This window comes from Ochotona curzoniae, unplaced genomic scaffold (genome assembly GCF_017591425.1).
Source record: "Ochotona curzoniae isolate NIBS_2020 unplaced genomic scaffold, NIBS_Ocur_1.0 scaffold_4506, whole genome shotgun sequence".
Lineage (NCBI taxonomy): Eukaryota > Metazoa > Chordata > Mammalia > Lagomorpha > Ochotonidae > Ochotona > Ochotona curzoniae.
This window is the reverse complement of record NW_024467119.1, coordinates 48,797,721-48,823,742: the sequence shown is the minus strand read 5'-3', so window position 1 is coordinate 48,823,742 and position 26,022 is coordinate 48,797,721. Positions and strand designations below refer to the sequence as shown.

The window sequence follows — 26,022 nt, the reverse complement described above, 5'->3', positions numbered from 1 at the left end:
ATTTTTATTTCCTAAACTGCTCACATATCTCCTTGACCTGAAGATTTCCAGGTTCTTTATTTTATAACATGAATATAACTTTTCAATTCTATATTATTAATGTCATCTATATACCTAGAATGGATAAGATTATTTGCTAAATAATCTTTCCAAGTAAGTTTTAGAAAAAAAGATCTGATTGGCAGGTTTAGAGACATGGAGAAACAGAGACACACATACAGATCTTTCATGTATAAATGATTCAGGTTGAGCCAGGCCAACAGAAATGCAACCAATAACACATATGGGTACCTAAAAGAACTTTGGTAAACAAAATTAATGGAGGTCAAGAATATGTTAGGCAAGCATCTGAAAACAAAGGACAGAAGGCAGCTAAACACAAAATTCTACAGATAAAATTTTGGCCACTAAAAGTTAAAAGCATTACACTACATCCTATAGAGTTTTCATAAAGATACATAATGTATACATACACACACACAACTCTTATATAGTTACAATTTGCTATCATATTTTCAAACTATCATTAATGTAATGTATTTGAATAAACCACATGTTGCCTATAGCTCAAGGTAATGAAATAAAACAATATGGAAAACACTGGAAAAATACACTTATACAATGTTAAAATAATAATGTTTTAAAAAATATTTTTGTGTGTTTTGAAAGACCTATTTCCTAGTATTATTGTTTATAAAAATAATCTTTTTGATGCAAAAGGGACTCTGTATTTTTCATCTATGGTTTAATCATACCTTTCACATCTTCATCTTCAATTGTTGTGTTTGAACTCTCAGTTGACTCCTGTTAAGAAGAAAACAAATTTTTACGCTTAACACAATGAATAGCTACATTTCTTTGCTAAAAAAACAGACTAGTGATACATACATATACGAATCATGCTAAACTTTTCAGCAGGCTGTGTGCATAGGCTGACATGCAAATGGACGAATACACAACGTGATTTTTAGCACACACACAAAAAAATGTCAACGCTGCCAACATTTCACAAAGGGAGTACTCTGGTTGCCTCATCTCTGAAGCACCCTGACTCAGGGTGATTTACAGAAGCAGCTAAAGCTGGCAGTTCTCGTAAGCACTAGGTAAGACACACTTGCATTACAGTGTCTTGACAAAGTGTGCTTTTTCTATGTTTTAGAAAAATTTAATACAGGAGCTGAATAAATTTGAACTTAAATAATTTTTATTACCAATCAGTAACACTATCGTCTTTGTGTCATGCACCATGTCAAGCACCAAATTTGCTTTATTTTTCTGCCTTACTCGCTTGTGTAGAAAGCATTTCTTTCCGTTCTTAGATAAAGGAGCTATGGATATTAAGTTGAGATATTCTGGAAGAATTCTCAAGAAGAATTTTCATTGTTTGCTACCAGCACAATGGAATTATAATGAATAATACTTTCAAGCACAATGGAGGTTATTATTTTCATTCTTTTCTAAATTAGAAACTAGCTGTCATTACTAAGAAAGCTTGTCCTATAATAAAAAACTGCAAATTAAGTTGACAATCTTTAAGCACACTTAAAGTATACAGTAACTGCCAGTATTAAGATAAATTTTTAAAAACTGTTTTGATAATTGTTCCCTTTAATAACATACTAATAAAACTATTCTCCAGAAATGAAATTTTGCATTATTCATAAGGTGCGATTTTCTACATGGAACAATTAAAAGTTAGAGTAAAAATAATTGGAAATAAGCTTCCAATCAAGAGCTATTTGCTCAGTGATTTTTTTTAAATAGATTTTTGGAAAGTGATGTATGCACCAATCAGTGTCCTTTTAAAGAGCCAATATTTTTACAACGTAATCAATGTATGTAAATATAAAAACCAACAGATCAAATTAACCAAAGATGTATCCAGAGTCTCCAAACACATCAAACGAAGGAAAAGTCTTCATGCATTTCTTAACACGATGTGTTTAAACCTAAATTCAAAAATGAAGGTAAACCCATGCACTGCAAAAATAAACTAATTTGTGTAAGCAAAAAATACCATGCAGTAACTCTTACAAATGATACAGCTAGGACTATCGAAGTGCCCACTGAAGCTGTTATGTTCTTATCTGCTCATGTTATTTAAGTTGTTTTTCTAAAAAAATGATCCTAACTATCCCAATTCTTTTAGGTACTTGGAACATTTTCACTGTCATAACTCTAATACAAATTTCATAGTAAGGAACACAAGCTCCATGTTCTCACTTTAAGTTTTTAATGTTGACCAGCTAAATATTAATCTAGATAGGAAGTGTTGTTTCTAAGATACAAACAAATCCCTGAGCCTATGGAACTGTATCATGAAAAATAAAAATAAAAAATTTAAATATCATTGGTAAACTTAATCAGAAGACTCACAACAATAATTATTATTTTTGAAAAGTCAAATAATGCATCTTTTCTTTCCCTGAGAAGTATAATACTGTACTAGAAGTAATAAACAGGAAACATGAAATACATTTGTAAAGTATCTCTTCTCATCCTTTAGATATGTATGCAAGTACTGTTACTTAGTTAACATGCTGTGCAAACAATTTGCAACAAATACGAAATATTTGTGTTTTGTCAGCATAAATAGTTCAATTTCTGCTACTGAAATGTATATGTATGTAACTCAATCACAATAAAAACATTTCACAAAAAGTGAAATCATCTTATATTCCTCAATTTCATGCCAAACAAGACCACCAACACCAACATTATCAACAAGAATTTAAAAAACAAAACAAAACAACAGAAACCATCATGATAACAGAATAGTTAAGACTCAAAAACAGCACCAAATTTAAACAAATACCAATGAACTCAAGCTGATGTTTCTGATGACAGTGGAATGGAGTAGCAAGAAATTCTAAAATTTCATGCACGACACATCTACAGTACAATGCACAAATAGGTATGGACAAAAAAGAGACTGGATGGACTTGTTTAAGATACACAATCATCTTGATATAAGGCTTTATAGAATTGTTTCATCTGAGTTTTATTATTTGTTGTCTAATGGTATGATTCATTCTCTTCCAAGATGTCACTCATTTAGATTTGAAAGATATATGTGTATAGCTCTAGATAATTGAAGTCCAAAAGAAACAGAGGTAGACAAAGGGTAGAATTTCCTTTGTATTCTTAGATAGTGAATTAATACTGATTTGGATATTTGATGAGATGTGTAATCTTGTTAAAGCAAGATGATATTGATTCTTTCTGAATACCTTGTTTCCATCAGGGTTGTGGATTACAGTAGTTTGGGGCTCCTGAGTGAGAACAAAATAGAGAAAGAAACAGTTTGCATTGATAAGTACATTCTTACTAGTGTGAGGGACAGAGCAGAGTGAGCCAATGGACAAAGCTAAATAGTGACCAGAGCAAAAGCAATGTTAACTGTCAGAGGTTGCAGCTGACAAGATCTCTGGATGAAGGATCTCCCTGGTGAGCCCATGAGATAAGACACCTCCCTGCCCAGAAGCAGCATGCAAAAGACCTTATTCTTGACAGCACAGAGACAAGGCTTTGAAGTCTGGAGACCTAAAGAGGCACCCACACTGTTTCACAAAGTCCAATGTGCAATACAGCTTTCCTGTCTCAACAAATGGCCAGTGCCTGCCCCACATAAAAGTGGCCAAAACACTGAAGACAGACCTCTTTGAGATGATTTAAGATTTCTCCAACAGTAGTTTTCAGGTTAATTGCTTCAACAATTGATTATTGTGTCATATTATAATAAATAAATGAATACTCATGGAAAATCTAGAAAAAGTGGATCACACTTATTAAAAATGACTATTCTGAAGAATACCTTTTAAAAATCCATTAAGAAATTCCAAGGAACATTTAAAAGATTCATTGAAAGAGTTCCAGAACTCATATATATATGAGTTCCAGAACTAATCACCTCTGTAATTGGAGACAATGCTCTTGAATTTTGTGTAAGTTCTTAGCTAAAAGAAAATTTTTCTTTTATTGATTTTATATTCAAAATATTTGCTTGTAAAGTCATGCTTTGCCCTAAAGTTACTATTACCTTTTCCTTTTATACTTTCTATCAGACAATTTAAAAATTATTCCCAAGAGGAAAATAACACTCAGGTTAAAAAGCAATTTTAAAAAACAATCAAAAACTGCAATGCACTACAACAATGAAATGGCTGGAACTTTTATTAATGACATCCTAAAAACTTACAGTTACTACGCTTAATATGAGTTTTCTTCTGTTGTAAACATACTTCCAGCACTGCAATTCACATTGCATACTTAGACAACACATCTTCCTCCCTTCCTCTTTTCCCAGAGATTATCAGGATTCTTTCCTAATAGTAGATAACCTGTGCTTTGTGTGTCTTTTAATGTTTTGAGATGGAGCTGTTTGCAGGCCGGCAGGCATCAGTAATAAGTATAAAGCCACTGTTTGGAATGCTCCAAACTGTTAACATAGTGCCTGGGTTAGAGCTCTGGCTCCATTCTGGACACCAGCCCTGCTAATGTGTCCCTGGAAAGCAGCAGGTCACAAATCAAGTGGCTGTGTCTTCCTGTTTCCTACATGGAGACTCACACTGAGTTCCTGAATAGCAGGTATGGTTCAGTGCCGGCTGTTGCCGCCATTTGGGAAGTGAAACAGTAAATGTCTCTGTCTCTCAGCCTTTCAAATAAAACATACAAAAATATTTAAATTGAGCCCTTGAGCTAACCTAAGTGAAATAATTCCTTCAAAATTTTATTCATTTAAAATAACAGTACATAGACAGTAAGAAAATAAAAATCACTTTTGAAAATCATAAAGTATAAAAGCTTGATGAAAATATTACAGTATTCAGAGCACTGTCAGAATCCAAATTGTGAATTTTAACATAATACCATCTCAAACTGTTAAACTGGTTTAGTTGTTAATTGTGTAGATTTGGTGGAAATAAACAAAACTCCTTTCCATTGATAATTCCAAGTTCTAATATATGTAATTTCATCTTTTGTGTTAAAGTGAAACAGTGAAAATTTAATTTAAAACACAAAACACAAAAAGCTTTAAATTATTTGGTGCCTCTTTATCTCAGAAAATGAGGTCTTACAAAGCCTGATGTCTTTTAATACTAGGAAAATGAGAACTCTGAATAAGGTCTACTTTTATGCTCTCCAGCAATAATCTTGTTAGCTCTCCTTGATGTCAACATTTGCATCATGACAAGAAGAAATCATTGTCTACAAAATCTAGAGCTTTCATCATCAGAAGAGCTAAGAGCAACCAAAGCACATTCTACTGTTTTTCTAAGGCAGCATGCAACAGTTTCAACTACAGAGACCACAGCTATCAGTTCACTATTTCACAATGGAATGAGAAATCTCATGTTAGAAACACACTGCTTGACAACTGCCTTAACAAAAAAAAAATGAAAATGAACTCTTCCCATATCTTAGAAAGCATAACAAAACAAAACAATACCCAAACCCCAACAGAATAAAATAGGGTACACGTATCTATAGAGTGAAAGCAAAAATGAGGGAAACAACAGAAAACATTAAAAAATTTAAGAAGGGTTACAAAGAGTCCAGGTATACCAGCGCCGGGGTAGGAATATTTTCTTTGGGGCTGGTTACCACGTTGGCTTTGTTGTTTATCTGTGGGTATGCAGAAAATAGAAACAGAGATGCCTTAAACCCCTTAGTAGCCAATGTCTCCATACGCAGTATGTCTATATAGAGATATAGACATGAAAATAAAGAGGCACTAAAGATGAATGAAAAAGACACCATGATGGCTGACAGAAATGACGATCACTTCTAGTCTTCGACGGGCAGATACAGGCTAGGACCACGTCTGAGATAGTGGTGTGAGAATACAGACTCCACTGCTTTGTCTGCACCAGCTTAGCAGTTAGACAAACGGCTGCTTCAGATGAGCTCCAATCAAGTTTCAGAGTATGAAATGAATGCAATCATGTTCATACTCTTCAATCTGGTTTCTGTTTCCAAGCTTCCAAGTGTTCATTGTTATGAAATACATTTCTTATATATTTATTTCCTTTTTTTCTTGAGCCCTGAAGTTACACATAAATTGTGCTTCTCTGGAAAGCCATTGTTACTATTTTACCCAATTTAAAAGTTCTGACAAAATGCTGGCACTAAAATGCTGGATTATTTTTAATGATATTTCAGGATCTTTAAAAACATTTTCAATGAGAAATGAAGAAATCAATCTTTGTTATGTGTCTGTGGAACATGCAAAGAAAACTTTCCTGTGTTTATGTTTTATGTGTTTATGTTATCATTGAAAAATAGAGCTGATATATATCATTGCTTTGTGTTACCTCAATTTGACCTTAAAGAAGGTCAAATCTACTATTGTGGAATCCACGTTTTGCCACTGTGGAATCCACGTTTTGCCACTGTGGAAGCCACGTTTTACCACTGTGGAAGCCACGTTTTACCACTGTGGAATCCACGTTTTGCCACCGTGGAAGCCACGTTTTGCCACTGTGGAAGCCACGTTTTGCCACTGTGGAAGCCACGTTTTGCCACTGTGGAAGCCACATTTTGCCACTGTGGAATCCAGGTTTTACCACTGTGGAAGCCACGTTTTGCCACTGTGGAATCCACGTTATCACAGCCATTCAGAGGGTAACTAAGGTAATGACACACAGAGAAGACTTCAGGGCAACCTGAAACTGTCTTTGACTTTGGTACTAAAGAAACAAGCACTAAAAAGTGTTTATCAATATTCTGTTCATGCATGAACAACTAACATTACAGTTATCAAACAGACATATAAATTAACAGTCATTTTTGTATGTTACACAATCTAGGTAGCTTCTTTACATCTTATTTTTGAAGGACCATTTCCTTATAATTGCAAAGTAAATGTACTTAACAACTTAAAGAGAAATAAATATGCAGCATAAAATAGATGAATATCAATTCATTATTTACAACTGATTATAATTATTTGGGTTTTCAGGAGAGTCTATAATTTATACCAATAGATTATATCAAAGCTAGCATTAAGAGAAAGATAGGAAGTAAGAGAAATTAATTCAGGTGTATAACAGTCTGCTTTCCTATCCATTCACATTTTTGTGCTTATTAGTACCTGAAATAAGCTATGACATTGTGTTCTGTGTCATGAAGGAAAAGAGAACACTTTAAGCTTTCCTTTACTCAAACACTCCTTAAATGTTAAGCCATCTACTTATGTTTTGTAAATAGTTTAAACTTTTTTAACACAAAGTGGAGAGAATTTAATATAAAATTTGTAAAGAGACAAAAAAAATGACACAATGGATTCTATTAAAGAGGAATCAAAATTTAGCATTTATGTTAGTAAGAAAGCAGGAGATTGTAATACACAAATAATTTCCTGTGCAGGAAGAGTGCTTGGCAAAATGTATCTGATTTCTTGCCAGATGGCCAGAGGCCTTTTTGGCTAAAGCCTTACATATATTTTATTTGATACTTTCAGTTTGTATTAATGGATGCAAATGAGAGAGCAATATCTCAAAATATTTTTAACTTTCAGTTTCAGGTTAGATACTTCATTTTAATCTAGGATGTAGTTGCAAAGAATTTCTTTATTTTAGTGAAAATGTTCCCCAAGCATACAAATATGTATGCACAAATGTGAGTGTACCTTCTCCCAGCACACACATCCCTATATACATTCATACACAGATACACAGCATACACACATCATCAACCTTGGCAAATTAAGACCAATTTGTGTGAATAAACTACCCTTTATCATCAGGTATGGGAAACAGGAGTTAAGCAAATCTATACCTCAATTACAACTTTCAATCATGTATAAATATGCAATTAAAAACTTAGTCATATTTATTATGGAACTATATTGGAGTAATAATAATATTAGATAATTGAAAACAGTCAAATTTATAAGTTAAAACAACTTTCTTTGAAAGAGTCAAACAGCAAATGAGTTCAATCACAGCTTTCTTTTCAATATGAGAACTGGCACTTTTGCCTGTCCATGCAGTTATTTCATATTATGGAAGCAGAGCATTTTCTTTTGTGTTGAATAAGATACTTAAGTAATGCACTGAACTACTATTATGGGAGATGAGCAAAATAATTCCTATTTCTTAGGTGAAATTCTACTGTTGGGATTAATAAATATGTCCTTTAATGCTCCTAACCTGGATGAGTCCTTTGTAAGATCATCACTTATAAACTCTCTGGTGCATGGATTAGGGTGTGCTCACTAAGATTTACTGCTTTTCTTTAGAAATCATTATCAACATTTCATAAATAATTACTGATTTTTCAGTTATCAAAAGATAGATATTATTTATGGCACAGTCTCTATTTTTAATCACAGAATATTCTCTTTATTTTAAAAGAAGAAACTGGATTTTGTCCATGCAAAATATCAAACTCTTTATAGCACATGAATGGGGTTTAACTTTTGTTGATCTATAAAAAAATTTCAGGAAAGGACAATGTGAAAATGGGGTATCACGTTTCAATCTTCTATTAACAATGACCTATAATGGTCCCATACTTTCTTCCTACACACTAACTGAAGTTCATAAAACTGCTGTAATTCTAAGTGTGAATTTTTACAGGAGGAGAAAGCTGGCATATAGAAATCCTCACCATCATCTGAACACTCGAACTGGACTTCCTTTTCTGAATTGACCAGTCAAAGAGAAAGGAAAAGAAAACAAATATGACCGGTTGAAATTAAAGTTTCAAAGCATGGAGTACTGAATAGTTTTGTCGGTTGACTAGAAGAACAAAGTTGAAATGTGCCTTTTTATATGAGTACAGTAGTGAAAATAAATAACACAACAAGAACTGTGAGCTTTCCCATCACAGAACAGTACAGAAAAAATGCAGAAGAAAATATTTTGGAAAATTTACATTTCCATCATTGTAACACTGGGGAAAAAAGCAGCTGTCAGCTGTTGTGACTGAAATATAAACTGAATTAAACTAAGCAGGGGGAAGATACAATCACAGGTTGAAGACAGCAATTGTTAACTGGAAATGCCATCTTAACAGGAATCGCAAATGCATTGCACTGTGGAACTTCCCAAAATGTACACAGACAGGTGACGAAGAAATGACTGGGAATGATGATAAGAAGTGACAAATGATTTTTTCCATGTTACATTTCCAATATGAACTGACTGTAACTTTGGGTCAAACTCAAATATTAGAATATGATTAATTCACAAAAATCTTGAGGTGTTGATGAAGGATATATGCCTCTGTCATTGGAAGAGAGAAAAAAATATTAAGGAAATAAAAACTTATGGGTGGTACTCTGAAAGATAACAGACATCATTACGCAAATACAAGATTACATTTCAACAATAGTTAATATCCTTGAAACAAAATGCAATTAGTATAAAATAAGTTGTATTATTTTATTTAGAAAACTAAGAAGTCAATATATCCTACTGTTATCTTTTCTGAAGATTATTATAATATTTGTGCATAATATTCCCTTTGAGAATGACTCAATATCTTAGGATAGACAGATGAGAATAATTAATATCTTTTATAGTCCATCAACTTTCAATACACATAACTATTTGAAAAAGCACTTGGTTTTTCACACGTTTTTTAGCTTGCCATAATTTGGAATTATAGGAAAGCAAACATGATTTAGTTATTCAGTTTCTAAAGGCACTCTATGCAAAAGTATTATTTTTTCATACTATATAATAGATAATCAAACAGAAAATATACAACTTTTATTAATATAAATGTCAGCCATTTTGTGTACCACATTAATTTAAATTTCAAACTATTTCTTTTAGTAGGAACCATAAAAATACTAGCTTCAAGACTTAAGGTTTCTATTTAACATTTTAGAATTATCCAGCACCAAAAACTAAAGAATGGCTGAAAGACACCTCTTTAACTTACCTTAACGCCATCTGGTTTCTTCAACAAACTCTTGGCTGCTGCAAAGTGAGAATAAAATGAGTTTGGTGAGTTCTCCATAAAAACCCACAACCAGTCAGAAAACAGTCCTTATCTTCGTCTATCACCTTTGCTGACTTATGGCCAACATATGACAGATTACCAAGGTCACATTGATCTGCACGAGTTTATAGGACACTAAAGTACAGTATCACTTTTCTTGGTTTTGCCACAACAAATTCTTATGTAGTTCATTGTGTATAACTGAACACTCCGCCAGTTGTGTTATTGGACAAAATTTTGCTGTTGATTGTGAACAGTTATTGGAACTTTAATTGGACTATCCTTTTGTAATCCAGAAAGTTGATTTTAGTCTTTGAACATCAGCTAACAGATTGTATTACATGTTCATTCATACCATAAGGATGGTAGCCATGTCAGTTCTGCCATTTAAACTCCTCTTTCTAGAGGCTGAAAAATCATTGGTAAAAATTTGTTTTTTTTCACATTTTTGTAGTCAAATCATCTCAGATTTATAAAAGCACTAACAATTATATTTTGAAATGAGGTGTTTTTTTGTTACTAGGGTAAAAATTTTCAATACTTAGCACTTCATCCTTAAAAAATGGTACTGTGTAGTCTTTTACACTTCAAAGCCAATATATAAAGGCATTATACACAAAATCTTTACAATACAAAATTTAAAATCATAAAATTTGAGATAAGGTATAAAGTACAATGAAATTTCCAACTAAATCAGATAAGCTGTAAAACATGTAATTTTATTTAACTTCATTTTTTTCTTGGTGGAGGGAGCTTTTATCAATCTATCACTGAACATTTTGAGTATATTTAAAAGTGAAGTAATCTTAAAAATATTCTTACAAATAGGTACATATATAGTGAAGAGATACTGTAACTGTTGATGAGAATTTGTACATCAATTGAAGAATATTCACGAAAATGCAGGATGACTACTTACACTCCCATTTAATGTTAGTTCTATATGATTATTTAAACATATCAAATTATAATTCAGTATTTAAAGTGGAAATACCTAGCTAAAATACAAATGTATGAATATGTAATTTCCTGATATTAATTTGATTCGGGACACTATTTTGATTTCATTTTGATATGATTTTAAATTCACTTAAAAGACCCAAAATGTTAATTTTGTTTGGTCATTAGAAATAGTTTATTAATTCATTATTAATTAAGATTGTAAGAAATAGTTTCCTTAACTATAATATGTTTGCCTGAAGCTAAAAAGCAATATTCAGTAAATATTGTGGCAGTTAATAGATTAGAAAGCAAACTTAGAATAATCGAATTGCAATAGCAAGCAAAGAGAAGACCATCATTCAAGGAAAGCAGGAATTTGGCCTGGAAGATGCAGAGATGTCCCTTTGGTTACTATTCACCTTACCTCACAAGAAACACATTCCACATACAGGAAGAAAAGAAAAAATAAAAACAACTTTATAACCATATACTTATGGACAAATTACGTTTAAGAGCATGTTTGGCAATGAAATAGAATGAACAAAGCATTCAAAATCAAAATTCATTATTATGCACAAGATGTCATAACTGGGACTTAGGTTATTCAGTTGATTTTGAAATGATGGATAAATTTGCTTTTCATGCTGAGACATTAAAAATATATGTAAAATACACATATTAGTTATGAGTTTTTAGCCTATAGGATGATGAAAAAAGTATGAAATAAAAAACCTTTTTATACATGAGTGCATACATTAATAAAGGCCCCATTTGTTCTTAAGATTGTAATTAAGTTTAACAAAGTGTGAAATTTCAGTTCTGGAGATTTTTCCCAAGTTAGTTTGGTACTAACAATATATATTGTATAAAGCATCATACTTTTTAGTAATTTATTAAATACTGGGCCACAGTAAAATAAGAACTTATTCGAATATAGCACTTATTGGTTAGTGTTTAATGAGATGGCATTGAACTCACCCATATAAATGTCAACTACATTAATTGTTCATAAAACAGGTAACTTGACAAAGGCAGCAACAAGATTTACTACACCAAACAAACTAGACAGCATACATACAACTGACCAACACAGACCCTCACTTTGTAACTTCACTCATTGCACTACTATTGTTTAACAGCAACTATTACTAAATGCAAAGAGGGGTGGAAAGAAAATTATCACTTAATATAGGTATAAATAATAAATAGAAACTGGGTGAACGCTATCTGACAATGGTAAGATGGGTCATTATCTGACATCACTATAGCACTTAGGCTAAGTTTATAGAGGGAAGTAACAAAGGATTGAAGAAATAGTTACATAATTTGATGCTACGGATCACTGTTACATATGGTATACAAACCAAAGTGACAGCATCTTTGACATTAATTTTTAACAACTGTTCTTGAGTGTAAATATGCACTTAAGTTTATCCAGCATAGCCTAATTGCTCCTTTAATGCTTTCTCAAGCATAAGATTCATTACATTATTTAAGTTTGATTTTGGAGACCTAGCCCTTTAAGATACGTCCCTGCATCCAAACGAAAGAAGGATTCCCAATGAAACTGCTGGACATGTGTAGACAATGGGATGCTGGACTGTCTGACATTGTCTGTACCAACAATGTCGGGGTACACTTAAATAAGAGACTGATAGAATTATGATTCTTTATGAAGGACTACACTATTGTAACAAAATAGGAAAAATCTGACAAGGGGTGGGAGTCTGGGGGTGGGGAATCCCAGCCTATACAAAAATGTACCACATAATTCAAAATTCATAATAAAAATATTTTTAAAAACCCTGAATTCTGGGATGTAATATACACTTTATTTTAGAAAGTCACTCTCATAAGAAACTATTTGGCTTCATTTAGCCAATAACAAACAAACCTGTATAATATGTCATGATACTATACCACTTTTGGAAGAATTTAGACTTGAGAAAACTGGGTTTCTCAATAATGGTCTTTTAAAAATTGCTTTCTGGTATTCCCTATCAAAATGAGACAAAAATATGTATTCACTGTTATTATTTTATGAAATATCCATTAATAAACTCTGCTCTTGAAAGATGTGATTGCAGGCGTGATCACACTTTCCAACGACCAGAGTTGCCTCGTATGCCTTTGTAAGGGGAACGGTCATATAATGTGCTGTGTGAGACAGCTCAGGACAGGCTCCTAATGGCAGCCACTGCTGCACTGCTGTGGAATGAATCCATGCCTGAAGAGTAAGCATTTTCTAATGGTTAATCTTTTTTAATTCTTACAGAACTATAAAACAAGGGAGGAACGAATAAGGAACAAGAGTTTTTAACATATGTACCTGAAAAATTTCTTGTAGCCAACATGGTTGTTAAGATGGCACCCTGCCAAAAAAATAAGAACACAAAATCAGTCTTCAAATCCGTGACCAAACAAAATGCAGTCTTTGATAACAAAATTTCCAGTGGCTTTATTTTCAGTTGTGCAATTTTTGTCTGTTTTTGTTCCTTGGTTTCCTAAGAGTCCAAAACATACATCTCACATGATGCTGGGACTGCCTTAATGTGTGGGGTGCATTCAGGTGTTCATATTGCAGAGCTGGGTTCCACTGAAGGGAGGAATCACAGCAAATATTGCCACCATGAATCCAGCTTTTCATCATGGCTTGATTCTGTGTATATTCAATTTTACCAAGATTCAAAAACAAGTAAAACAACACATGAATATTATAATTTTATTTTATTGTTCCTTCGGTCACATCTACCTTCTCACAAATATGTTAAATTATTTACCTTTAGTTTTCTTCTAGCGTTGAATTTCTTCAGGCAGTCTACAGTCTCCTGTCTGTGCATCATGGAAGCAACAGTAGAACGTTGCTGGAAGAAGAGAAGGAAAAGTGACTACACTGATGACACTGATATCACATTAAGCATAAGATTTACAGCTTTACCCCGTCTTTACTCCTGCTGCCTTCACAGAGATGATGCATTTATAGGTATCCAATTGCCAAAATGACCTCAAAATAGACGACTTGCTCAAGATTGTGCATGACTAAGAAGTAGCGTTAATGCATAGAAATGAACACTAATACATTATTTTCATGTTATCTTTATTTCAATTTATATGTGATATTTTTTTACATTTCACCATTTTTTGCCTTAACCTTTGATGCCTATCCCAAGAAATTCACTTCAATCTCTAGATTTCCCTTAAAAACACACACTGTTTTTCTTAATATTTCTCAATTACATACAGACTTCCATAGCCAATAAAGCTCTTCTCTCACATTTATTTCTAAAGCTGCTTAGTGACAGTCAATTAAACACTTCGCTCATCTCTTCTGGGATACATCTGTTTTTGCTGTTATTTTCTTAGCTCTAGTCCATGAGGATTGTCAATAATTGATTCAGGGGGAAAAGTCATAATTCTTTGTCTTATTGTAGGCAATATGTAGTATTTATTTGTTAATCTATGCTCCAGATTTCATTTTTACCTATTATAAAATTCATTTCCCTAAATACTATGATTGAAAAATGCACTACTTCTGGTTTTAAATTTTTTTGTAAAGTTATTTTAAATCCATAAAAATATAGTAAATTTTCTATTTTAGCTCTTGAGGTTTTTGAAGAAGTAAGTGCTACTTACACAGATCCATGGATGCTTCAGTGCCTCTGATGCTGTAATGCGTTTGGCGGGGTTGATAGTAAGCATTTTATTGATGAGATCTTTGGCTTCAGGAGTTACCGTGTCCCATTCTGGTGATGGAAACTTCAAAAATATAAATCCACAAAGAGTTTCAAAATCATATAGACTCAGTCCAAGAGAGGAGTCAGGTAATGAATCTGTCATTAGTGTTTTTTAAAAATAAATTTGCAGTTTACTTATACAAGAAAAATTATTTACCCTACTTATAAAACTATACACATTAGTAATAACTAATATGGTACATGGGCTGAATCCTTTATTACTGTATATTGAATATGAAGATTTTAAAAGAGTTATGGAAAGTGTGATTAGAAGAAAACTATTTTGGTACAAAGATTTTTGAAATTCATGCATTTTTTTTGTAGTATACATTTTTCCATGAACCTTTTCATGACATCTGTCTAACAAGTATATTTTTAAAAAATTAAAAATTTATTTAAAATTATTTGTTTCTCTCAAAATATTTTCACCTTGATCTGAAAATGAAATTTTACGAAACCTTCCCTATGATTATTTGTAGAACTCAACAGAAGCAGAAAGTCTGTTACATGGATCAAACTCATATACTATTATGTCAAAGTTTAAAATAAACTTCCCAATGCACGAGCAGTAATAGTGGAGAGAACAGCTAACTGGCCAGTTGTGAATACAGTGCTGTTGTGAGAAGAAATCAAACTACAAGGCTTAGAAAGGATTTTATTTTACACTCCAAAGAGGCTAATTTCATTATAAATGTCCCAAAGTACATGCATGCAACGAACTAAGTCTCAACTTCCATTTGTTATTTATTTTACATTAACAACTATATAATAGTTCTTACTATAATTTTATTTTGATATGATAATTATTTAACCTTACTTAACATAATTGATAGAAATACTTATTCCTTATAGATTGAAAAATTCACATCACATTATTTGAAACAATGCCAAGTTGGTATCCCAACTCACAAGTTTTTAAACACAAATTTGAAAAACAAAGGCATTGATCACTGTGTCATGGAATTAAGTTTGTGCACTTTTAGTAGTTATAAAACAGACAGTTTGCACTCCCCTGTCAAAATTAACTTTAATATATACAATTTTTGATCAGTTTTATGAATTGTTATTTTTTAATGACGTGAAGGGAAATACAAAAGAAAATGCAAGTGCTGTACTTCTTGACCTGTATCTTATTTTCCTTAGGGAGATTTGAAAATAAGAGAAATTACTCAAAATTTTGGTTAAAAGAACAATCATCAACTCTAGTCAATGAAGAGGAACAAAACCCACATTTAAAACTGTATGAATACTTATTACATACATCATAAGCTCCAGCCTTGATTTGCTGATATAGTCTATGTTGGTCTTCATCCCAGAAGGGTGGATACCCCACAAGCAGAATATAGAGAATGACACCTGGAGGAAATTAACAGGTCAGCACAATGTAACCCACACAGACAGCAATAAATTAGATGTGGCCATGATTTGCAACTACACTCACGGAAAGAGAATAAACAGAATTGCTGGAAAACCTCAAAGACATGCTGTGAACTCTGGGGAAGCACTCTGTGGAGGGTGAATGCTCCTTCCATAGTCAACAACTGTGATAATATTCACATCCAAAACTTGCACCAAAGAATGTTAAGGCAGGGCAGGGCAACATCTAGATGAAATCTACCTGTCATTTCAGAAATCACATTCTTTGCCACCCTTAACTTCTATCTGTATATGTCTCCCTGAATGTTTATCTATTTAGGTGTTGTGATTTTAGTCACTGTGTAGGTTGAAGGTTCAAAAATTAACATGGTATTTTTAAGAAATGTATTTATTTAAAGATTTTATTTGCTTATTTATTTATTTATTTAATTTGAAAGGCAGAGTTACAGAGAAAACAATAAGAAAGAGACCTTTCACCTGTTGGTTCACTTTCCTAAATGGACGTAATAGCCAGAGTTGGGCTGATCCAAAGCTAGGAACCAGGAGCTTCTCCTGGGCCTCAAATTGAGTACAGGGACATGAGCTATTTTCCATTGCTTTTCCAAGCCACAAAGCAGGGGTTTGGATTAGAATTGGAGCAGCTGGGACATGAAGCAGCACTCATGTGGGATCCCAGTGGCACTGGTGAAGGCATACCCTATTATGCCACTGTGCCATGCAAAAAATGTATTCATGTAATTGAGAAGATAGGTACTCCAACTGGATCACCCATGTGAGTATTGGAGGCATTGCCTGTTACCTCCAAATTAAGGAAGTTGGAACTAGAAGCAGAGTAGCTACTGTTTTCCCAGTCCACAAACAGGGAGCTGTAAATGCAACAGCCAAGACTTAAACCAGCACTCATATGGGATGCTGCTTTTGTAGGTAGAGGCTTAGCATACCATATCATAGTGCTGACCCCTGGTTGAGGAATTCTTATCAAAATATACTTTAAAGGGAACAATGTAGATACAGGTGCTATTGAGCAGACAACTGTGACATTTTTCAGTGTCTCTGTATACACTGTATTGCAACCTTACTTGTTCATTAGACTAGTATTTAAGATTTTTTAAAGGCAGGTTTATTTAGTTTTTGAAGTTGCAGAAGGGAGACATGCACAAAGATCCTCCAACTATTGATTTACTCTCTAAATGGCAAAACCAAATAGGTCTTGGCCAGGTTGAAACTAGTAATCAGAAACTCCATCCTGAACTCCCACATGGGTGACACTGTCTCAAATTATTAGTGCACCTTCCACTGCCTTCCCAAAAACATGAGCAGGACGCTAGAAAGGAAGCAGAGAGCTTGGTCTTGAACTAATGTTTCAATATGGGATGGTATTCTTGCAAGCAATGGCTTCACCTGAGTGCCACAATAAGATTTGTGTGATATTTTCTGAGTTATGCTTTCTTGTAGTTACCCTTACTGAATGTGTGGAATAACTACAAAATTCCAACAAAATGATGATGTAATATTAATGATTCATTAGGTAATGATAATTAGTTATGTGTGTTTCAATGCAGTAGCTCATTAAATCATTGTGCAATGCTATAAGGCAGATCTTAGATTTGGGATTGGCTATCACTATAAGATCTGGTTTATTTTGTGGTAAACTGCAGAAATCAAAATGCAGCAGTAAGAACAACGGGTTGTTTTAACAAATACAGAGAAATGAGAAGCGTGAGAAAGTATGGGAAAAATAGGAAATGGGGAAGAGAGGTTAGAGAATTAATAAATGAGGAGATGTAAGGGACCAAAATAACAAAATTATGAGGAGAGGACAAATAGAAGACAAAGATCATATATTTGATGATACAGGGGAATTATTGATAAATTATTGTCATGATTTAGTAGTCCTTTTCTTTTAAAGCGAAATATGTATGTATTTATGAAATACTTATATTGATATAATGCATGCATTTTAATAAAATAATCATGGTGGAAGAAAGAATAGAGGGAATGGGTAAAGAGTAAGAATATCAGTTTATTATAACATTCTTTCCTTTTGTGTGTTTCAAATTTTCCATAATAAAAAGTTTAAAAATGCTGCTAACATATTCTATTTCATACAGTAATTAAACGTGCATGCTAAAACTCTCCTTCAATCTTACGTATATATCCTTACTTGGGGGATTTTACAGATATCTGATAAAAAATTGAAGAAGTGCAAAATACTGAGTATGTGTAAGAACTATATTATCAACAACATTCCAAACTGATTTTTTAATGAAAGTTCATGTTAGGAAAATGATTATACCTACACTCAATATTAATGACTAAATATTCCAAAGGCTACTCTTATGTAAGAAGACATAAAAAAAAGAGAGAGAGAATGTTTATGAACTTGTCAGAAGTCAAAAGTCTCAGGCCAATGTAAAAAAAAAAACATTCACTTACTACAGTAGATAAGGAGCATACACTAAGTTTACATGTAAAACATATGTGGAGTTGCAAACTCACAATTAACTATGAATGGTAAGTATAGCTCTTTCCTGTCACGGAATACTTTAAGCAAAATAAAAAAAAATCACCAAACAATTCAAATAGAGGAAGTGGTGAGGTGACAGTCTGTGACCTACAAAGGATCAATGATAGGTGGAACAAAGCTAGAAGATCAAGGCGAGCAAAATAGCCAGTCATTTTTCAGAGGAGGATGACAGAAGCCATATAGCATGAGTGGTGAATTTCCTCCTGTTTCCAGAATAAAACAAGTGAATGTTAGTTTCTGCACTGTGCAGGAAGTGGGCTGGTTACCAGGGGATTGGCTATTGGTCCATCTGTCCAACAGGCAGGACTACACTGTAAGAATAAATGCATTAGGTTTTCTGTTATTTTTGATGACTTCAGAGAAGCCAGAAACTGAGAGATCTTATGGAAATCTCCTGATAATAAGGATAAAAAATAAAGGTCAATTCTCCCCCATCCCAGAAAAAAAAAACAAAGGTCTGAACATTTGGCCAAGGCCTGCTACAGACTTGATGTGTTGCCCCCAGCTTATTTGTTGAAACTCTAATCCTCTGCGACAGTATTATTCAGGTGATGTCTTTGGAAAATAATTAATTCCATTTTAATGAAATTCATGTCTGATGAAGCCACAGAAGCAGCTGCCTCTCTTACCTGCATGTGGGGATGCAACAAGAAATTGGTGGTGTGTTATACTGAAAAAGGCTCTCTAGAACTTGACTAACCATGTTGATAGCTTGATCTCTCGCTTTTGCCATGCATGACAGTGAGAAATAAATTCCTATCATTTATTAGCCACCCACTCTATGGTACTATGATATAAAGGCAGTCTGAACTGACTAGGACACTATGTATTGGCAACATCTGACTTACTATGCAAGAGTATTGAAAATTTCTGCCCTGAAGGAGCCTCCAATTAGCTAGGGGAGTGCTACTCTAGGTGGTGAGTGTCACAATCATCTGGAAAGCTTTTAAATGCAAATACTAACACTCATTTCACAAATTTTTTAAAAATTATGATAAGAATCATATCATTATGTTTAAATTTATAACATCATATTATAATAAATGTGTGATTTTTAAGTTCATGGTCCAGTACCATTAAGAACATTTACATTGTTATGAAACTGATTTCCAGAACCTTTACAGCTTGCAATACCCAAATGACTCATAAAATATTATTTCTTCTTTCTCCTTCACCTAACACTTTGAAACCATCTTCTTACTTTCCGTTTCTATGAATTTAACTACTTCAGATACTTCATGTGAGTGGAATGACACAACTTCATCTTTTTGTGACTTATTTCACTTAGCACAATGCCCTTGGTGTTCATCCATGCTAAAGAATGCAATAAAATCCGTTTCCTTTTTAAGCTTGAATAATAATCCATTATATGTTCATGACATATTTCGCTTAGTTCATTCATCTTTTGATGAACATTTGGACTGTTTAAACATCTTGGCTATTGCAAATGATGCTGTTAATGATCAGGTGTGAAAAATGAGTATTTCTTTAAGATTCCACATTTTAGTTCTTTGAGATTCATATCCAAAAGTGGGATTATGAGGTCATATGATCCAAGACACTCTTACGAATTGTTCTGTGGTAGATCCCAGGAAGTTACATTTTGATAAACCCTTCAGATCACTCAGGAGCATGTAGTCTTTGGTTTATATTTTTAAAAACACTATGTTAGAGAAATCACAACATTAACATAAAAGATTTAAGACAGATTAAACTCAGATTAAGAGGAATTTAGTAAAGACTATTAGGTAAAGGTATGTGGGTTGAAGACTCTTGGTATGGATCATAAAGGGATGAAAACAGAAAAACTAATTTTGAGGCATATCTGTTATTGCTCTGTGTAGAGTGGTCTTGGAACTTGTAAAAACAATGGACTGTCCAGTAGGCTTGGGATTTCAAACAAATGAAATTTGTCTAATAATTTTTTATTTACTTGAAAGGTAGAATGAGAGAAGGAGTAAGGGAGGAAGAGAGAGGGCTAGGAAGACATTTTTGAGAGCTCTTCCATCCCTGGTTTACTTTTTAAATGCCCAAAAGAGATAGGCGTGGGTCAGGTTAAAACCAAGACCTCCATCCAGTTCTCCCATGGAAGTAGCAGGAACTCAAGTCCTTGAGCCAACATCTTTTACTGTTGCTTCACAAGCATATTAGCAGGGAGCTGAACTGGAATTGAAATAGCCAGGACTCAGACCAGCATTCCAATATGGGATTTAGGCATCTCAACTAGAGCCCCCCAAATCAAGTATCAAGTGCCTGCAACCAATTTACACCAGCTGAAGTATGAGGAAGCTAAGCACCAGAAGCCCATATACACAGTGAACCTAAGTTGACCAAGCAAGAAAAGAAAAAAAAATTCATAATATCCCAAAGGTTTTTCCAAAAACCTATAACAGTCACTAATTCCTATAACAGTCACTAATTTATTATTACTTAAAACTATGCAAAGAGATGTCTACAAAAGGTATAGAAATAGTAAGACAATACAATATAATATATGGAGGAGGGGACAATGTTTCTACAATAGTACTAATAAAATATTTTAAAGCTAAATTGGAGAAGGAGATCTGTTTAAAAAAACAGTAATCCAGTGACATGTATAATTGCTTGCTCATAACATTACAGAATGACAGAAGCAGGTGTACATATATTTGAAAACTGTCAAGATCATTGTATTACTGTTAATGGCAGAATACAACTGTGTTAAATTTCATTAATGTCTATTACTTTCTTTCTTATAATGGGCTGGCTGCTTTCAAAGATTCAGTACAGGTCAGAATATACTGTGTGTGACATTATAAAAGCAAGTAAATTGAAATTTCCTATGCATAAGTAATTCCATATTTCTAGTGAAAATAATGTACAGATTTTGGTAATTATTCCATTGCTGTGCTTCACTTTGCTTTGTGCTAGCTATAGAAATGACAAAGAATCTGCTGTAATGAGTACAGCTTACTACATACAGAAGACTAGCTGCCGTTCTTCTAAATGGATTGTCCTGCATTTCTTTTGTTATTTGAGTGGTGTCATTTCCTATGATAAAACTCAGTGTCTATTTCTAAAAAGAAGTTGTTAATTGACAAGTGGTAGTGTTGATGGATGGTTGAAGGTTTCCTTTTTTCAAGGTATGCCATAACCTAAAAATAATCATTTAATCTTTGCATTGCTTCTGTGGTGAGTATTAACAGTAATGAGCCAGGGTATATCATGCCATAAAGTGAATTTCTCTGAACTTTCATGTCAGCTGAATGAGGTAACATATTATAAAATTGTAGAACAGTAATTCTAAACCAATAGTAGTGACCCAAAAAGATAACAAACAGTATTTATTATGATGCTCCCAGCAATAGTTATCTCCCTCAAGTAAACTGACTCTACAGAAACAAATCAGAACATCTTGCTAACTGTGAGAGTCTAAGCACATTTCTAGGCACACAATTCCAAGGCACACATCATTTAAAGCAAATTGTAGCTGCTTGCAAATAGGTGTTCTAACTGGGGAATGGCTACTAAAAAGGAAATTTGGCAGTTCCTATGAAAAAAACATAAGGCCAGAAGAAAACAGATCAAATGTAAGATGTATCTGACATTATGTATGTATGGATATATGTACATAGATAGTAGCCAGCTAATATTTATTTTTTTTCTTTTTAATAATATGCTATAGCTCAGATAGCAAGTAGCAAAATAAACTATTCTGTCTTCTGTCCAAGAAAGCTGGAGCTTCTGCTTTCTAAATTATCATATATACATGCATGTGAAATCATATTATTACAAGATACTTAATTATTTAAAGAAGGCTAGGTATCACAAACTATATTATGCAAATATACTCATACAGGAAATCCAGAAACTATGTGAATGCAAATTTATCAAAGCTACATTAACATTGAATACAGCATTTGGAAAGTGTAAGCCTAAGTCTAAAGTGAGACACATGTTACAGGTTAAGGAAAATGTGATTGCCTGTTTTCACCTCAGACCAACTGACAGAGGGCCCATGTGAGATCTGGGCTTTTCCATACAGATAGATATAAGTATCATCACTGGTTTTGCTGCAAAAACTAGCGAAGAATTTCGAGTACAAAATGTCAGGGTATTTTTGGCTTTTAGTATTATTATTATTACTATTATTATTATTATTTAAAGATTTATTTTTTTCAATGGAAAGCCAGATAGAGAGGAGGAGACACACAGAGAAAGATGTTCCCTCAGATGATTCACTCCCAAAGTAACTGCAGTGGCAAGCTGATGCAAAGCCAGGTACCAGAAGCAAGGAGCCTCTTCCATTTCTCCTGCATGGGTGCAGGGTTCCAAGACTTTGGGCCATCCTCGACTGCTTTCCCAACCCACAGGCTGGATGGGAAGCGGGTTTACCAGGATTAGAACAGGTGCCCCTATATGGGATGCTGGCATATGCAAGGTGAGGACTTTAGCCGCTAGGCTACTATGCTGAGCCCTATTTTAGGCTTTTTAAAAAATCTGCTATTCTTCAATGCTTACAACATTTACACATTATGAAAAATGTTTTAAATATAAGAGCCAAATAAATGATTCATTTAAATTATCTGAATAAATAAAATACTATTTAAAAACTGTGAAATTGTACACAATAACATCTCTTGCACAATAGAAATGAAAAATACCATTTAAAAGTAAACCAAGGACAGGTGTAGATAATTTGGTGCTGGAACAATCAGACATGGATATAATAATATTCAGCTGATTATCATAGCAATGATGCTAAGTTATCTATTAAATTGTTTTTTTTTTAATTTTCATTTTGAATTTTTGAATTTTATGGTACAATTCAGTAGAATCTGGGATTCCTCCCCTCCAAATTCCTACCCCCGACTGATTTTCTCCATATTGTTACAATAGTATAGTCCAAAAAGGAGTCAGGATTCCATTAGTCTGTTATTTAAGTGTCCCCGACATTGCTGGTACAGACAATGTCAAACAGTCCAGCATCTAATTGTCTAGACATGTGCAATAGTTTCGCTGGGAGTCTATCTTTGATTTTGAAATTGGGATGCATATCGCAATGAATCTTCACATCTGGATTATGGTAGCCTCCAGCACTATACTTTCCCTCAAATGAGAAGCCACAAAATAAGGTTAACAACCAGTATTAAGTTAAAACAACCAAATTACGGCACCATGGAGTTGAAAACACATGCCACTGAATAATTAATGCATAGGTGACGAAAAGAAAACACAAAAGCCTCTTGGGTAAAATGATGCCACCATTCAATCCATAAATTTGATTTTTAAGTCTATTTTAAAATTACATGTCTGTTCTCTAGAAACTTCATTTATAAAGAAATGCTTTCTGATAAACATGATAATAATTAATACTTAGTGTATCTAAAAAAAGTATTCTCTTGGCAGTACCATGAGGCAGGTTCTATTAGAGAGGCTAAGCTACAGAGACTAACATGTGGTTTGTCACAACAGCAAATGAACTCAAGAGCTAGATGTGCTTTCTTACTGACTAAACATACTGCTTCCTACCCATAAAGCAGTGAGAGGGAGGAAAAGAGGGATGAAATAAGGAGAAAATGAAAAAAACTGGGAAAACAAGGAGACAAGAGCAGAGGCAAGTTAATGTAGAAGGCAGAAAGAAAACAAACCAGACATGATACGGAGTCCGTCTTCCCTGGGTCACTGGCCAGTGTCCACAACTGGATGATCTTCCAGTGCTCAAATTCCAGGTGCAGCACTCAGATTTCACCTTGTTATCCTTCACAAAAATGTGACTCTATCCCATTTTTTTAAAAATACAATTTGATCTTCCACAAAAGCTGGCTTTATCAACTCTCCCAGCTCTTCATCAGCAGAAACAGACCTGTGCTAGGAGCTGCTAAACTGCAAGGAATACTTGAGGTGCTGGGTCACATTTAGACTTTAAACATAGATATTTTACAACAATATTCCAATGCGAAGGCATTTTAGAATTTAGGCTTAGAGAACTCATGTAAGCAGTAATAAAACAGAGTCAAGTTACTAAATAGCAATTCTAACCTTTTAGAATAGTAGTGAATAGTTGCATTTAAAATGAGTTATGTAAGAGTGAGAGAGCGAGAGAGCGAGCAAGAGAGAGCGAGCAAGAGAAACAGACAGGTAGACAGAAAGGATCTCACATTTACTGATCCATGCCCAAATTCCACCAAACACTGGGATGGGGTTGGCCGTAGGCTGAAGACATGAACCAGCAACTCAAACTGAGTGTGTATGGCAGAAACCCAACTTCTTGAGTAGTTGCTGCTGCTTCCTAAGGTTGAGCCTGAGCAGGAAATTAAAATTAGGAGAACTGGGACTTGAACCCAGGTACTCTGACAGGGGATGTGTCTGTCTCAATTTGTAGCTTAATTTCTAGGATGAACACCCACTTCCAGCTGTATTTTAAATGGTTTTACAGACTACAATATCTCATCACCTAAGGTGGGTTGTATTTTACATCATACAATTGGTTAGGAACAATATATTCTTACATTACAGGGGAAGAAATTAATTTTGAGACAGGAAGGCATCAGGGCTGGGAGATTTAAAGCAAATATTTGAACACAGGTTTTATGAATGTAAATATGACAAATTTCCACACCTGCCTTCCCAGGTATGGAAGTAACACCTAAAATCAAGACTCAACCAGTCTAAAATTGAACATTAAATTGCTGCTGGTAAGGATATTAATTTAACAAGAAATACAATATGGAAACTCTATCATGGTGAAGTGACAGATTCAATTCCCTTTAAAACGTAACTTTTGGAATCAAATAATTTTTAATCAACTCCTCTAAGACTTGCTGACAAACACCAAAGGCAATGAAATCTGTTTGCAATACTAAAGCCAAACTATGGTAATTATTCATCTATTTATAGACTTTTAGCAATAACACAGTGTCAAGAATTTAGAAGATTATTTTATGTTGATAATTCTAGTAAAAGGTATCTCTGAGCATCTCGTGGCTCCTCTTTATTTCAGTCTTTAATACATTTGAAATTTATATTGAAATATAGAAATTAATCATAAAAATCATGGTAGACATTTTCCTGATTGTATTTTTCTGGGTGTGTATATAATACATTTTTTTCCTTGGAGGAGCCTGACAAACCTAAATCAGTTTAGAAACCTTAAATTGTCCAAATAATTGTGCTCCAAGATCCACTACTTCATTCTTAATATTTGTTAAGCATCATGGCATTTATTGAATGGGTAGTAGGATTAGTTGGGAGAGGAGCAACATAAATGCATGATACACATTCTTGTTCTCAGAGTATTCCTGGATTTAGTGTTTCCATTCCAGACCTACTGAATTCAAATTATGAAATTTTGTGCTTTAATCAAGTGATCTTCCTGTAGGCTAAAGCTTGAGGACATCTATTCTAGGTATACCATTGGAGACCATCAGCTTAAAATTGGAATGATATCATTTTTAATTTCAATGGATCTTCAAAAATTTCATGGAATATATGTAACAGTTTTTTAAG

General features: G+C 33.6%; 1 protein-coding gene across 6 annotated transcripts in view; it reads right to left on the bottom strand.

Annotated features, from left to right (window-relative positions):
- The window catches only part of CAMK2D (calcium/calmodulin dependent protein kinase II delta), a 268,816-nt gene that overhangs the window by 38,423 nt on the left and 204,371 nt on the right, over positions 1-26,022 (bottom strand). For 2 of the 6 annotated variants that reach the window (XM_040967309.1, XM_040967312.1), the window contains exons 9-14: positions 15,892-15,986; positions 14,530-14,652; positions 13,677-13,760; positions 13,226-13,268; positions 9,895-9,932; positions 756-804 (exon numbers count right to left, since the gene is read on the bottom strand). In XM_040967309.1, coding sequence (XP_040823243.1) covers positions 756-804; positions 9,895-9,932; positions 13,226-13,268; positions 13,677-13,760; positions 14,530-14,652; positions 15,892-15,986 — 432 coding nt within the window. Of the gene's footprint in view, positions 1-755; positions 805-3,230; positions 3,273-5,565; positions 5,626-8,613; positions 8,647-9,894; positions 9,933-13,225; positions 13,269-13,676; positions 13,761-14,529; positions 14,653-15,891; positions 15,987-26,022 lie in introns of all 6 variants that reach the window. The other 4 variants (XM_040967310.1, XM_040967313.1, XM_040967308.1 and 1 more) reach the window with 3 other exon arrangements.